At 43.9% G+C, this 13,053-nt stretch overlaps 1 protein-coding gene across 1 annotated transcript in view; it reads left to right on the top strand.

Moving 5' to 3' along the window:
• The window catches only part of LOC122794730 (catenin alpha-2-like), a 2,759,516-nt gene that overhangs the window by 2,058,886 nt on the left and 687,577 nt on the right, over positions 1-13,053 (top strand). Inside the window, exon 5 of the mRNA XM_044063375.1 lies at positions 3,943-4,062. Within this exon, the coding sequence (XP_043919310.1) occupies positions 3,943-4,062 (120 nt within the window). The remainder of the gene's footprint in view (positions 1-3,942; positions 4,063-13,053) is intronic.

The raw sequence follows: 13,053 nt of genomic DNA, 5'->3' as shown, positions 1-13,053 counted from the left end.
TAAACCTTTCATTGCGGCTGATATTTGTGTGACATATTTAAGTTCCGAGAGTACTTGCATATTCATTTGGTGACTATGTGTAGGCCACTCCTAATAGACTTGCTCCTGGCCAAACTACCATTTGTATTAATAGTAACATTACACAGTAAGATTGGGCACCCTTTATTAAGGGCCTTAAAGTAGCTGGTAAGGAATGACTGGTGGCAGGGGAAACTACCGTATAGTCTGGGCAGAAGGGGGTGTAGCAAGTAAACCTGTGCCAGCCTTTCCCAGGTGAGTGTGTCTTTGTGTGTGTGTGTGTGTGTGTGTGTGTGTGTGTGTGTGTGTGTGTGTGTGTGTGTGTGTGTGTGTGTAAATCAAACCTCAAAAAGAGTGTATGTGTCAGCTACTTGGGCACGGACAGGAAGCACTGGTTGGATAGAGAGGGTGAGGACATCTTGGCTTGGTCACTCATGTAAGATTAGCTCTATAGCTATGCCAGTGGGGAGTCTTGTTGGAGATCTGGAGAAAGAGGGAGAAACCAGCACTGGCCTGACTGTGGTCTCTTTGTGCTCTTAATGGAAATTACACTTGGTGCGGAAAGCTGCATCTGGAAATACTGTGGGTATACTTGCATCATTCCAATGTACATCCCCACTGGTGCTAGTAGTGAGGATTGAGGCTCCTTGATTACTGGTCCAGTGGAAGGTCGTCACATGCACTTCTTGACCTTGCCCTTGAAAGGTGACAGTAATCTCACAAGGAAGGTGCCACCTGGTATTCATTCCCCAAAGATGGAGGGGTGTACAGCAGGGTTTCACCAGTTCCCAGGAAGGAGAACAAATAGGATTCCTGTGGCATGAGCAGAAGGCTAACTGTGGAGAAGGTATGGGGGAAAAAAGACCCTTCAATAAAATGACTGCCAGCACAAGAGCTTTTAACCCATCTAAGGCTAAAAGCAGGAAATAACATTTGGTAATCCGACAGGTGAACTCTTAGTGCAGAAAGTTTACACTCTTCACTCCTTCATTGACCATTAACAGTTTACCCTCTTACACCTCATTTTTTACTGATGGTTTTAGTAATCACTTCCTACTTGCCAATAATATGTTGTTTCCTCCCCTACCTGCCTTGCTTTAATACTGGTTTTCCTGATTTTAAGCCTCCATTTTCCTTCTCTACTATATCTCCTAGTATAACTGTAAATTATTTCACAGTCTCCCAGTTAATGACCATGTTGGTGCATATGTACTATTACATTGTTTTATAAAATAATTCCTCCTTATTTATTCACCCCTTTCACATACACTCAGAATATCTCTTTCTTCTGACTTTGTCTGAACGGTGAAAAGATTGTTGCATTATCTTTTTATACACAAGAGTAGACCAGTATTAGTTGATAACAGTCAAATAATTTCTGTTGTCTTTTTTTCATATTCCTTGATGATTGAATAGTCCACCCCCAGTTCTTGTCTCATCTTAATTTGTATTCCCTGCTTGGCACATACTAGCATGGTTATGTTTTGCCCATACAGTCTATATAGCCATTTTCTTCTTTAATGATGCAATTGTAGAAACTCTGACAATAGACTGTTCACAGGAACAGTACTGATGACTTCTAAAAAGTATTTTGCTTGGGAAAGCACAACCTTCCACTTAACAGGTTTGCCACCTGTAAACCTGATACTTTTTCATTAGCATGGTTCTCTGTCTGATTGAAAGTGCATGCTTTCAGGTTCCTTTCTGCAAACCGTTTTTCACTGGTAAGTAGTCATACTGTGATTACTCATCAAGGCCATAGTCTAGATCAACTTATTTTTACTGTCTTCCTAACTGGATCCCAAGAACTAATGTCATGTTTGTTTCAGTGAGCAGGCTGTCCCCAGCAAATTTAATTTCCTTCCAATATTTCTGTGCATCGGTCCTACGATGTACTTCTTAGTAAAGGATTGTTCCTTGTAAAACAGATACACATATATTAATGCTAAAACTAAGGCTGATTACAATAACAGCTGATTTCCCTAAAACCCCATTAAAATGCTACATTCGTGCCCACTCATCTTGTTAAAAACAATTCCAAATTAAACACCTTGTTTTCTTCAGTTCACACTGCTTATCCTTTCATGTCACTTCAGTGCTCTACACCCTCAATGCCACTCTTCAGATTAAACTTGCATCTAACTCCCCTTTTGCTTCCCTAGCTTTGGTAGATGGAGTGTTTCTACTACAATCAAACATACTTTGCCCAATGTGACCTTAGCAAATCAGCCATCAGAAAACTCCCTTTTGCAAAAATGTAGAAGTCTTGCAATGGCATATCCAGTTTTCAAACACCATTATATCACCCTCTGCAAAACTAAATGCCTTCCTTTACTAGTAATGTTGCAGCTACTGTGTCCCCATCTAGCCATAGCAGTACATCTTGCTATCTTACCACCTAAAGAAGAGCAGCCTGTTGATTGTTGTGTTTATTTGCACATACTCTGTGGCCTTTTGCAGTTTGTGACTTGAATTTCAGTTGATGTGTCTACTTTTATTCATGACTCATGATCCTTTGGAATAAGCCACCTTCCCATTAAAAAAATAAATGCATCACATGTCATTTGGGCAAAGCAGTCCTGGGTTTATGTGCTACTCAGACTTTCTAGTAGTGGCCCTGCCTTTTCTGTTCTTCTGGATAATAGTGTTTATTCTGGAAGAACAGAATCAGATTTCTCCATTTTCATTTCACATGACTCATGAATCCAGGATGCAGAACATAAAGTTAAAAAGATTACCGTGGCTGAACCGACTGTGTAGCATTGTAGGATAAAACTGTGAATACAATGCAAGTGACATGAGTCTGAGTTGTGGCTCAGGCACCTGTAGCAGATCTCCAGGAAGGATGGGAGTCAGTAGGCGCTGCTCTAGGGGGAGGGAAGTTGCTCTGGATGACCACAAGGAGACACAAGGCAGGAGTACTAAATGTTACTTGAGTTTGTGCTTGTAGCGTCTGTGTTGTAATAGCGCATTCACACAGGTAGCCTAAGGGAATTCTGCATGCAGAGGCACACATCCATCTCAGGAGAGAGAAGTGGCAGTGCCCAGAGGATTGCCGGGGGGGGGGGGGATGCTGGCATGCTCTCTACAACTTCACTGTTCCCAGGTAATGGAGGGATGATCAGAAGACTGGGCTGGAACAAACAGGTTGCAGGTCTCTTATCTAGCCTGCATGTGCCCAGCATATGTTCCCCCCTGAACAAATAGGCTTTTTTGGTATCAGTAGTAGAGCCATTGACTGAGGTTTTGGTGGGGGGAGTAGGAAAAAAAAGATAGCCCTCGCACTCAGGAAACCTAAATGTATTTTTAGTAAAAGGAGATGAGACTTCTTCATGATTACTTTTTATTTCTGCTTTTGGACTAACACAGCCTTTTTGTACTTTTCTTGTCCAAGTTTTTGTTCCATCTAAGCATACCTTTTATGATTTGCTGACTTCCCCTGTTTAGTTGAAGACTAAATTGTGGTGAACATAAATTGTCCAACTAATTTATAAAAAATTGCTGCAGCTTAGACCTCCTGGGAAGAAATTTACTTTGCTTGGGATAGAAATGTTATGCTCCAGTATGTCTCTCTTGTATTTCCTTCTCGTAAAGGCCATGATTCATTAAGAGTATGTCCCGTTAGAGAAGAGTTGGAGTCAGATTTGGAGGGGCCGCTACTTTACAATGTGGGACTTTGTGGTGATGGCAGCTTTTTTGAAGATTGCTTGGACAAAGCTGATGTACAAAGGTGTACCTAATTTGCACTGGCCAGATATGTAAGTACGTGATGCAGGAACCTCTGCACTGCTGTTGCTGAGTATGAATGTTAAAATGTTGCTTTAGTCAGAGAGGTTTCATCTAGGATACCCTCTATAAATTATTTTGGGTACAAAGTAATACAGTAATTTTGATTATATTTCCATTCATTGTTTAACCTTCCAGGTGGAAGAAGCATTGGAATCTGTGAAAAATGCCACAAATGAGCAAGACCTGGCACATCGTTTCAAAGAGTTTGGGAAAGAAATGGTTAAGTTGAATTATGTCGCTGCTAGAAGGCAACAGGTATGAAAAGTGAAAAATGAAGAAATTATATACTTATCTCTTTCACTTGCTCCCTGTCTCTCTTTATTTTTCTGTCTCATTAACTATTATTTGTTTATGAGAGATTGGTCTTTAATATGAGTCCTGTAGTAAGGGTTTAGTCAGTATAAATCATGAGAACTAGCTCCTTTTCTATGCCGCACATATCTTAGCATTTCAGGACTTCTTTCCCTGCTAAATAACTGTAGGCAAGCATCTTATGCCTTTTGCTCAGATAATTGGTGCTCTAGTTGTATCAGGATCTGCTAAGATTAATTAGAAATTTGAACACCACCTTGAGTTTTTATTTTCTGCTGTAAAACTTGAGATTGAATATTTTTAGAAAATGTATGGATTTTTCTGCTCAACAGATTTGTGTAATCTAAAAACAAAAATGCATTTTCCCATTTGTCAAATTTCATTTCTGCTGATTTGAGACTTCTTCATATTAATGTATAGCTTCAGTTTCTGAAGGTGCCCTAGGTAACATTAATAGTTTACTCAACTGGCTTTTAAAATTTGTTTTAGTGGGTTAATCTAAATTCAAATTAATCATACTGATGTTGCATACAGGTCTCTCCTGATTATTTTCTGAGTGTATCTTGCATTGCTTGACACATTTATAACTGTTCCCATGACATTAATCCTTAAGCATACATAGTTCTAGGTGGATGCCTCTGAAGCACGAGTAATACAGTATTCAGCTTTGTACACTGTTGAAAGGCTGTTTTCACAACTAACAAAAAAAAAAAAAAAAACATTAAATATACATTTAGATGTACCACTGCAACCTGCACTAGGGTAAACAGTTAAGAAACTGCTGTTGCAAATGAATTAGACACATGTATTAAGCACACGTGTTTGTGTATATGTTGAGGAGTTGCATGTTCTCTTTAGTTTGTGCTGACTTGCTTTGCCAATAAAACAAGAATGCAACCATTTTACTATTAGCATTTTTACCTTTGATGAGGGAAGCATCCTACACAAAACACACAATGTTCTCTAGTCCTATCTCGCCTTTATTCTTACTCATGGGTTCGGAGCTGATCCTCGGCTCCGAATCGGCCTATTTACAAGCTCAAAGTCGTCTAGTTGGCTCTTGGCTAGGTATGTATCCCGTGGTGCATCAGTACAATCCCCAGATCTCGTTTGCTGCGTCGACGAGTTCGGATGTGCTTCTTCTTGGCCGTGGCTATGTCTAACACATTTTGTTCTATTTTTTGGATATTTCTGCTATTTTCATATTTTGATAGCCTTATATAGCTATAGTTAGTGTCGTGTTTGTAGTTAGTTAGCGTTTACTAGAGCGCTTCTTGTGTGCAGTTTCTCTGAGAACAGTTGGCCGCTGGCCCTAGCGCTCTCTTTGGTATCCTGTGTGCCAGTTGTTTCTTCACTGGGTTATTAATATATATATATATATATATATATATATATATATATATATATATATATATATTCCTAGTCCTCATACTGTTGATATTAGTAGTCGTAGGTGCCTTTTGCACTTAGTTTACACTGTGTGTGCGTTTCATATATATTATAATTAATAGCTGTACTTGCGGAGCTTTCCGCTTGTTGATATTTGCAGTTATTGCTGTTTACATGCAGAACGCGGCTCTGTTTGACCTTCATTCTCGTTATTTCAATAATTAGACTTTGTATTCCTGGTCTAGTGTGTGTGCGAGACTCTTGACTTGTCTTCTATTCCTCCCTCTAGGTCTGTTTTATTTAGAGGACCTACTTTCCTCCTTTCTTCTCTACCAGGCCTAGGCCCGTTTAAGTTAGAGGACCTAGTCCTCCTACTTTCCCTTTCTCTGTGTGTCTGATTGCAGTGTTCTGTTGGATGTCTAAGGAGGTCAAGGCTCATAAGCCATCTGGCTTTAAAAAGTGTGTGAAATGCTCACAGAAGATGTCCATAACGGATGGCCACAGTAAATACGTATACTGTCTTGGGGCCATCCACTTACAGGAAACATGCTTATTTTGTCACTCTTTTAGTGCCAGGGTGTTGCAAGAGAGGAAAAATAAGCTCATATTAAAAGGTCTCCTAAAGCCCTCTTTTGAGGAAGATCTGGCTAGCTCTTCCTCCTCTGCTAGATCTCCGGGATCTAAAAAGGAGAAATCCAAATCCTCTAAGAGGTCCTCCCTGGCACCGGCTGGTGCTTCTCAGCCGCCTCTTAAAATTGCTAAATCTGACAAAACTACTACCTCCTCAGCTCCACTGAGTTCGCAGCCGATCGAGTGTTCTACTACTGTGGCTACAGGGTCAGCCCCAAGTAGTCCGGAGCAGACCACTGAGAGTATTCACTGGAGCCAGTCTACAGATCCTTTACCGGTCTCCCCTACATTAAGGTCACCCATATTGCAGAGATCCTGTTCTCCCACACTGTCTTCCAGGAGTTTATCAGAAGTAGATATGGAGAGAGTAGCGCTGAGACTCCTGAAATCATCTGCCTTATCTAAATTGTTAGTGGCTCCAACCCAGTCGGTCCAGGGGCCACCTGAGTCCGTTACCCCTTCGGTGATTCCTCGTCCGAATCTTTCAGAGACAGAGTGTTTGGTACCACTGGAGGAACCCTTGTTTCCAGCTCCCGCTGAGGTTGTTTCGGAGCCAAGTTCTGCTCTGACACTGTCGGTGCCGTCCATGTTGTCTAGGAGCACAAGCACCATGGTCGGCCCCAACAGGGACGCCTGTAACCGAACCTCTTTGGTTCCGAGTCTTCCTCTCGGCACGTCAGCGAGGGTGAGCTTGGACCCTACGTCTATCTTGAAGCCAATGGCTCTGGAACTGATGACATCCTCGGTCTCCTTGGAGCCGGGGAGGTCTTCAGAGCCAGAGAGATCGCCATTCAAGATGATGAGGAGTGTGCTGTCCCGATCATCAGCTCCTACCAGGGGTGCTGACACTCTCCCCACTAGGGCACCTACTTCTGTCTCAGCTCCTTCTCCTTCTCGGGACAGCAGAGACCCGCAGCCTCAGGAGTCACTGGCTGGTGGCCCCCATTCTTCCGAGACCTCCTTGGAATATCCTTCCGAGGTGCCGCCATGGAAGAGAACATGCAAGAATGAAGCATGTAGACTTCCAGGATGAGTCTCTTACCTCAGCCACCGACCTCAAGGAGTCAGAAGGGTTCCCCAAGACATCCTCTGATGATGTCTCCTTTGTAGACATACTGGAAATCCTTAAGCAGAGGTGCATCTAGCCCACTGTCACCCCTTCTGATGAGGAGTCTGTGTACCTGAAGACTTTTGGGTCATAGCCTTCAGCCTCTTGGGTGTCTCCACCTTTCGACAAACTGATGGAGCTTGTTAGTCGGAAGGTGTGGGATACTCCTGATGCCATGAAGTCAGTCCCCAGGAGACCAAATAAATTTCTTTCTGTGCCCAGGGAAAAGGAAACAACTTCTTCTGTTCATCCGCCAAATAAAGAATCTCGAACGATGGACAGATACGGGAAGTATATCTTTTCGTCAGCGGCATTTACTCTTAGATCGCTGAACTACCTTACACACTTCCCGAGGCTTTAGAGAGATCTCCTTAAGGAGTTAGGAGATTCTCTATAAGGTACATTCACTGAGGGAGTCCCTGAGAAGGTGTCTGCCCAGTTCTCCACCTTGAACTCTATTGTCAACTCGTCCATGAGGCTTATCTTGTATGCAGCCGATGGAGCGAGTAGAGCAGTGGGTTCAGGAATTTCCCTAAGGCGTCATTCCTGGATGCACTTGTGTAATTTTGCGGAACCGTTCAAGTCTACCTTTACCAACGCCCCCTTCGACGGTTCTTCATTGTTTGGACCTAAGGTAAAGGATGCACTCACCCAGTGCAAGCAAGAAGGGAAAACGCTTTCTGCAGTGGGAGTATATTTTACTGTCCCCTCTAGACCATACCCTAAGGGTCAGCGGGGTGGTAAAATGTGGTTCAAGAAATCCAAGAGGTTTTTCCAGGAAGCACAGGGTGACTCCTCCTTCAGAGGCAGAGGAGGAGGAGGAAATAGTAGATGCCCTAGAGGCAAGGGCGGACCGCACAATCAGGGAGGCCGTGATTCGTTTTGGGGCGGGTCCTACCAGCGCTTCTGATGTGGGGCATGACTGTGCTTCTCTGGAGCCGGTCGGGGGTCGCATTTCTTTGTATCCAGAAGCCTGGCTAAGTATCACTCAAGACAAATGGGTACAAAGAATTATCACCAGAGGTTATGTCATACCCTTTTCTCTGCCACCTCATGTTCCCAAGAGGGATCCAAGATGTTCCACCCAATCACAGGGATCAGGCAACTGTGGATGTCAACAAGTTGCTCACAAAAAGAGTCATCCAGACCGTCCCAGCAGACCAAATAGGATCCGGAACTTACTGCAGATTCTTTTTTGTGCCAAAACGTACAGGGGACTGGAGGCTCATCTTGGACCTCAGCAGATTGAACTAATCAGTAAAGAACGACAAGTTCCGGATGGTGACACTGCAGTCTATACTCGTGTTACTAGGGAAAGACACTTGGATGTGCTCATTAGACCTCCAAGACGCTTACTACCACATAAAAAATGGATAGGGAGTCGAGGAGTCATCTACGCTTCTGGCTGGGAGCCTGTCACTACCAGTTTCGTGCTCTGCCCTTTGGTCTCACCACAGCCCCCAGGGTGTTTACCAAGTGTATGGCAGTAGTGACAGCTCACCTGAGACATCGAGGATTCCAGGTGTTTCTGTATCTGGACGACTGGCTCCTGAACACCCCACCAAGCATCTACCTTTTCGGACAAGGGACGTTACCATTCAACTTTGTGCCCAGTTGGGGATTACTATCAGCTGGGAAAAATCTGCTTTATTGCCCTCTCAATTTGTGATTTTTATAGGCGCAGAGATAGACACAGTAGCCATGTTGGCTCATCTTCCAGTAGAAAGGGCACAGAATCTGGTTCTTCAAATTCACCACCCCCCCCCCCCCTACGAAAAGTCATGGCCAAGACTGTTCTGAAGCTTCTAGGGACCATGGTTTCTACCGTACTACTAGTGCCACTAACCAGACTACACATGCGGATTCTTCAGTGGCTGCTGTCGTCCCAGTAATCCTTTCAACATCTACCATTAACTCATCACATACTGCTTACAGACTCTTGCAAGAAGGACCTCATTTGGTGGACTCAGCCCAACCAGTTAACCACGAGCACTCCTTTTTGTCCCTTGCCAACCCATTGCCACTGTGACCACGGATGCCTCACAGGGTGGGGGGCATTACCTAGGCAGGACTGTCCAAGGCACATGGGAAGATCACGAGGCTCACCTGCATATCAACATTCTAGAGATGAGGGAGGTTCTCCTGGCGTTGCAAGCACTTCATGACCTTCTGCCTCTTGGGACGATTGCAATACAATCAGACAACATGTCGGTAGTATGGTATATCAACAAACAAGGTGGAACCAGATCATACCCCCTCTGTCGAAAGGCCATTCGAGTTTGGAAATGAGTGATATCTTCCCAGCATTTTCTGGTGGCAACACACATCCCAGGGACAACCAATGTGATAGCCAAAAACTCATTCAGGCAATTTTGATGCCTCATGAGTGGTCTCTGAAACAGGAAATAGCGGAGCAGATTTTCCGCAGATGGGGACATTCTTGCTGCGATCTCTTTGCCAGCCCAATCAGTGCCAAATGCAGCAGCTATTTCTCCCTCATCCCCCCTCCGGACGAGTCACCGAGAGACGCACTTGTTCACGATTGGCCTCTGGGTCTCTTATGTTTTCCCTCCCTTTCCTCTCGTATTCAAGGTTATTCAGAAAGCGAAACAGCGGGGAAGCAAACTGATCCTCATTGCTCCGTACTGGCCTCGTCAGGTTTGGTTCTTCTTTCTCTGACCTCTTCTCCTAGAAGATCCTTGGATTCTGGATCCAGTGCTAGATCTCTTGATGAACATGTCAGGTTCGCTTCATCCCACATTACACACCCTCAATTTGACAGCTTGGCTGCTCCAGTTCCATCCCTAGGCAGGCTTCACGACTTCTCATCCTAACGTCATCTCATAAACCCTCCATTAGGAAATTATATTCCAGTAAATGGAGGAAATTCTCTGTCTGGTCTGAGAAAAAGAATGTTGACCCTTATACTACTTCCATTCTGGTGGATGTTCTTTGTGTTTCACTGTTGCAGTCATTACATTTGGGTTATCTGCTTGCAGGTAGCCCTGAGTCGGCCTGATTGAGTCTTGGGTCCTGCATCAGTTGCTGTCCCTTCTTCCATGATGTCAGGTCATCAGGGGCATAAAACATGCAGCCAACGCCATTACATCAGTCTTTCTCGCCGTGCGGTGCCCGAAGCAGAGTTCAAGTTTTAGAACCAAAGTCTTCAACTTAAAAGCTAAGTACCCCCTTGGGGAAACTTTTTCTTGCTCTTACCCGATGTGAGTAAAAGTAAATAATTGCCTTACTTGTGGAAAGCAAATACCTTATAAAGATTTTCATTCATACTGTATTCCTTGCCTTGGCCCAGACAACGACATACCTCGCTGTCGGTTTTGTGTCTTATTTAAACCATGAACTATCCGTCATTGGTATATTTACGCTTCTAAATATTTTGGCCCCTGGTTCAATTATCCTGATATGTCTTTGGTCAGCTATCCGACTACCGACATTCTGAAAAAACGCAAATATAAAGACAGAGAGAGGCCACCTAGGTCCAAAGCCTTCAACGACGCTTCTCCTAGGCCAGTCGCCATTTCGCTGGTACTCAGTGAGGCGCTTTCGCAGCCCCTGATACCTGTTACTTCTGATTCTCAGGCCTCTACTGAGACCCATTCAGAGTCCGGTATGCTGCAAGATGCTTCAACTGTGGAACCTGCGGATGTCTCTACCTTGGATGGGTCCAGAGCCACTGTGCAGGCATCGGCTTCTGAGGGTGTATTCAGGTCTACTGACTTGCGTATTAAACCGACGCCATCTTCTTCTTCAAGGCCTAAATCTCGAACCATGCCTAAAAAACTGATGCCCAGACCACATGATCAGGCCTCTATGCCTTAAAAACAGATGATAAGAATTGCTCAAGACCTTATTACTTTAATCAGGGGAAGCCAGCCTTCCTCCTCTAAGAGATCTAGGACTGAGTTTGTTTATGATACTTCAGACCAATATTTACCCTCATCTACCTATGAGGATTCTGATGATGAGGAATCCATTCCCTCTGCTTCTCCCCCAGAAGATTTCTCTTTTGGTGAAACCTTGCATACTCACAGGGAGCATTTTCGTTGGGAAAGTCAGGATTTCTCAGATTCTAAAAAGAGGTTTAGGGATTTCTTACTCCTGTCCAAACACAGGCCTTTAGCCATACCTCCTGTATTAGACATTGTTGTTGATGCATTTGCAGAATTTAGCTTGGCCCCTGACTCTTTATCTCCTGCTCCCAGGAAACCGGATTGATATTACAGGGTCCCTGCCTCTCACAAGTTCCTTTTCAAAAATCCTACTGCGGATCCTGAGACCATTTCACAGGGGCCTAAGGGCATTAAAGCTACTACTGCCAAAAATCCTACCCCCTCTGATAGAGACTCCAGGGCGCTGGATAGATGGGGTAAGAAGGATACACTTCTGCAACCCTGGCAATTAGGACCTTAAACTGCCAGTTTCATATGTTGAAGTATCAGTAGCATATTATTGGATTGCTTAAACAGAAAATTATGTTGTTTCCTGATTGTGCTGAAAATAAGGATTTACAGGATTTATTGCACTCAGCTGAACAGGTTGGAAAACTTACTTTGCAATGTGGTTTTGATTCTCTAGAGGCATCTTGCAGGGCTGTGGTAACTGGATCTGTACTTAGAAGGCATGCTTGGCTTAAGGAACAATCCCTACCAGATCGGATTCACTATACAATCTCGAAATACTCTAATGCTGAATTTCAGTATTTTGAGACTGAATAGTCGAAAAACCACATACATGAAAACCCACAATTGCGAATGCTACAATAGCGACCATTCACACACATTCACCTACCTAACTACACAAACATAACACACACAAAGACACTTAACCTACCTATAAGAAGGGGGCAAGCCCCCTGCACCCCCCACACCCCCCTACTTATATATTCTAACTCCGAGGTCGCACTAAACACACAACAGACACCACCGCACACACACTCACATATACTAAAATCCCTACCCATTATCCCCAAACACACAACACTTACCTGAAACCCCAGTTAATCCACAAACCGCACCACACGTCACGAATGCGACAACACGATAGCGGCGGTTTCGGCATAGTGTAGTTTTGGTTAACTGCACTTTCCACTATTCGGTCTCGACGCACTGAATTTTCGACATTTCAGTACGCCGAGATTGTCTAGTGTATCCACCAGATCATGTTAAAGCAAAATTACTGGATGATCCCCTAAACCAGGTCCACCTGTTTGCTAACAAGGCAGAAGAAGTTCTTAAAAAGGTGGAAGAAAAAGTTAAATCTATGCAAACTGTTAAAGATTTTTTACAAGTACAACCTCCAAGATTTAGTAGGCATTGGCCTTCCAAGAATTTATCTTTTCCTGCCTCTTCCAGAATTTCTCAGTCCAAACCCAGATCCAGCAGAGCTCCCAGGCTGCATACGCACAGGACTAAGCAGTGGGGGGCCTCCACTTCCAAATCTGGGAGTAGTAAGACTCCCACTTATGGTAAGCTGTCTCAATGACTTCCTTTTAAAATTTCCAAGCACTTGTCAACTGACTGCCCCTTTGGGGGGAAAGATTGCTCTTCATGCAAAGAACTGGGAACTCATTACCCAGGACAAGTGGGTTTTAAATGCAGTGTCCCAAAGATACAGATTTCACTTCCACACATTGCCATCACCAAGCAGGTGGCCAGAACTACCACCAAATCAGTGGGCAGAGGCTCAAAAACAAGTACTTTCTCTCTTAAGCATGGGGGCTATTCATTTGGTACCAGAAGAGGAAAAGGGACAAAGTTTCTACTCGAGACCTTTCCTGGTACCCAGAAAAG

This window comes from Protopterus annectens, chromosome 2.part1 (assembly GCF_019279795.1).
Source record: "Protopterus annectens isolate FY-2018-M chromosome 2.part1, PAN1.0, whole genome shotgun sequence".
NCBI lineage: Eukaryota > Metazoa > Chordata > Ceratodontiformes > Protopteridae > Protopterus > Protopterus annectens.
Note: the sequence above shows the minus strand (reverse complement) of the source record. Positions and strands in the feature narration are given on the sequence as shown.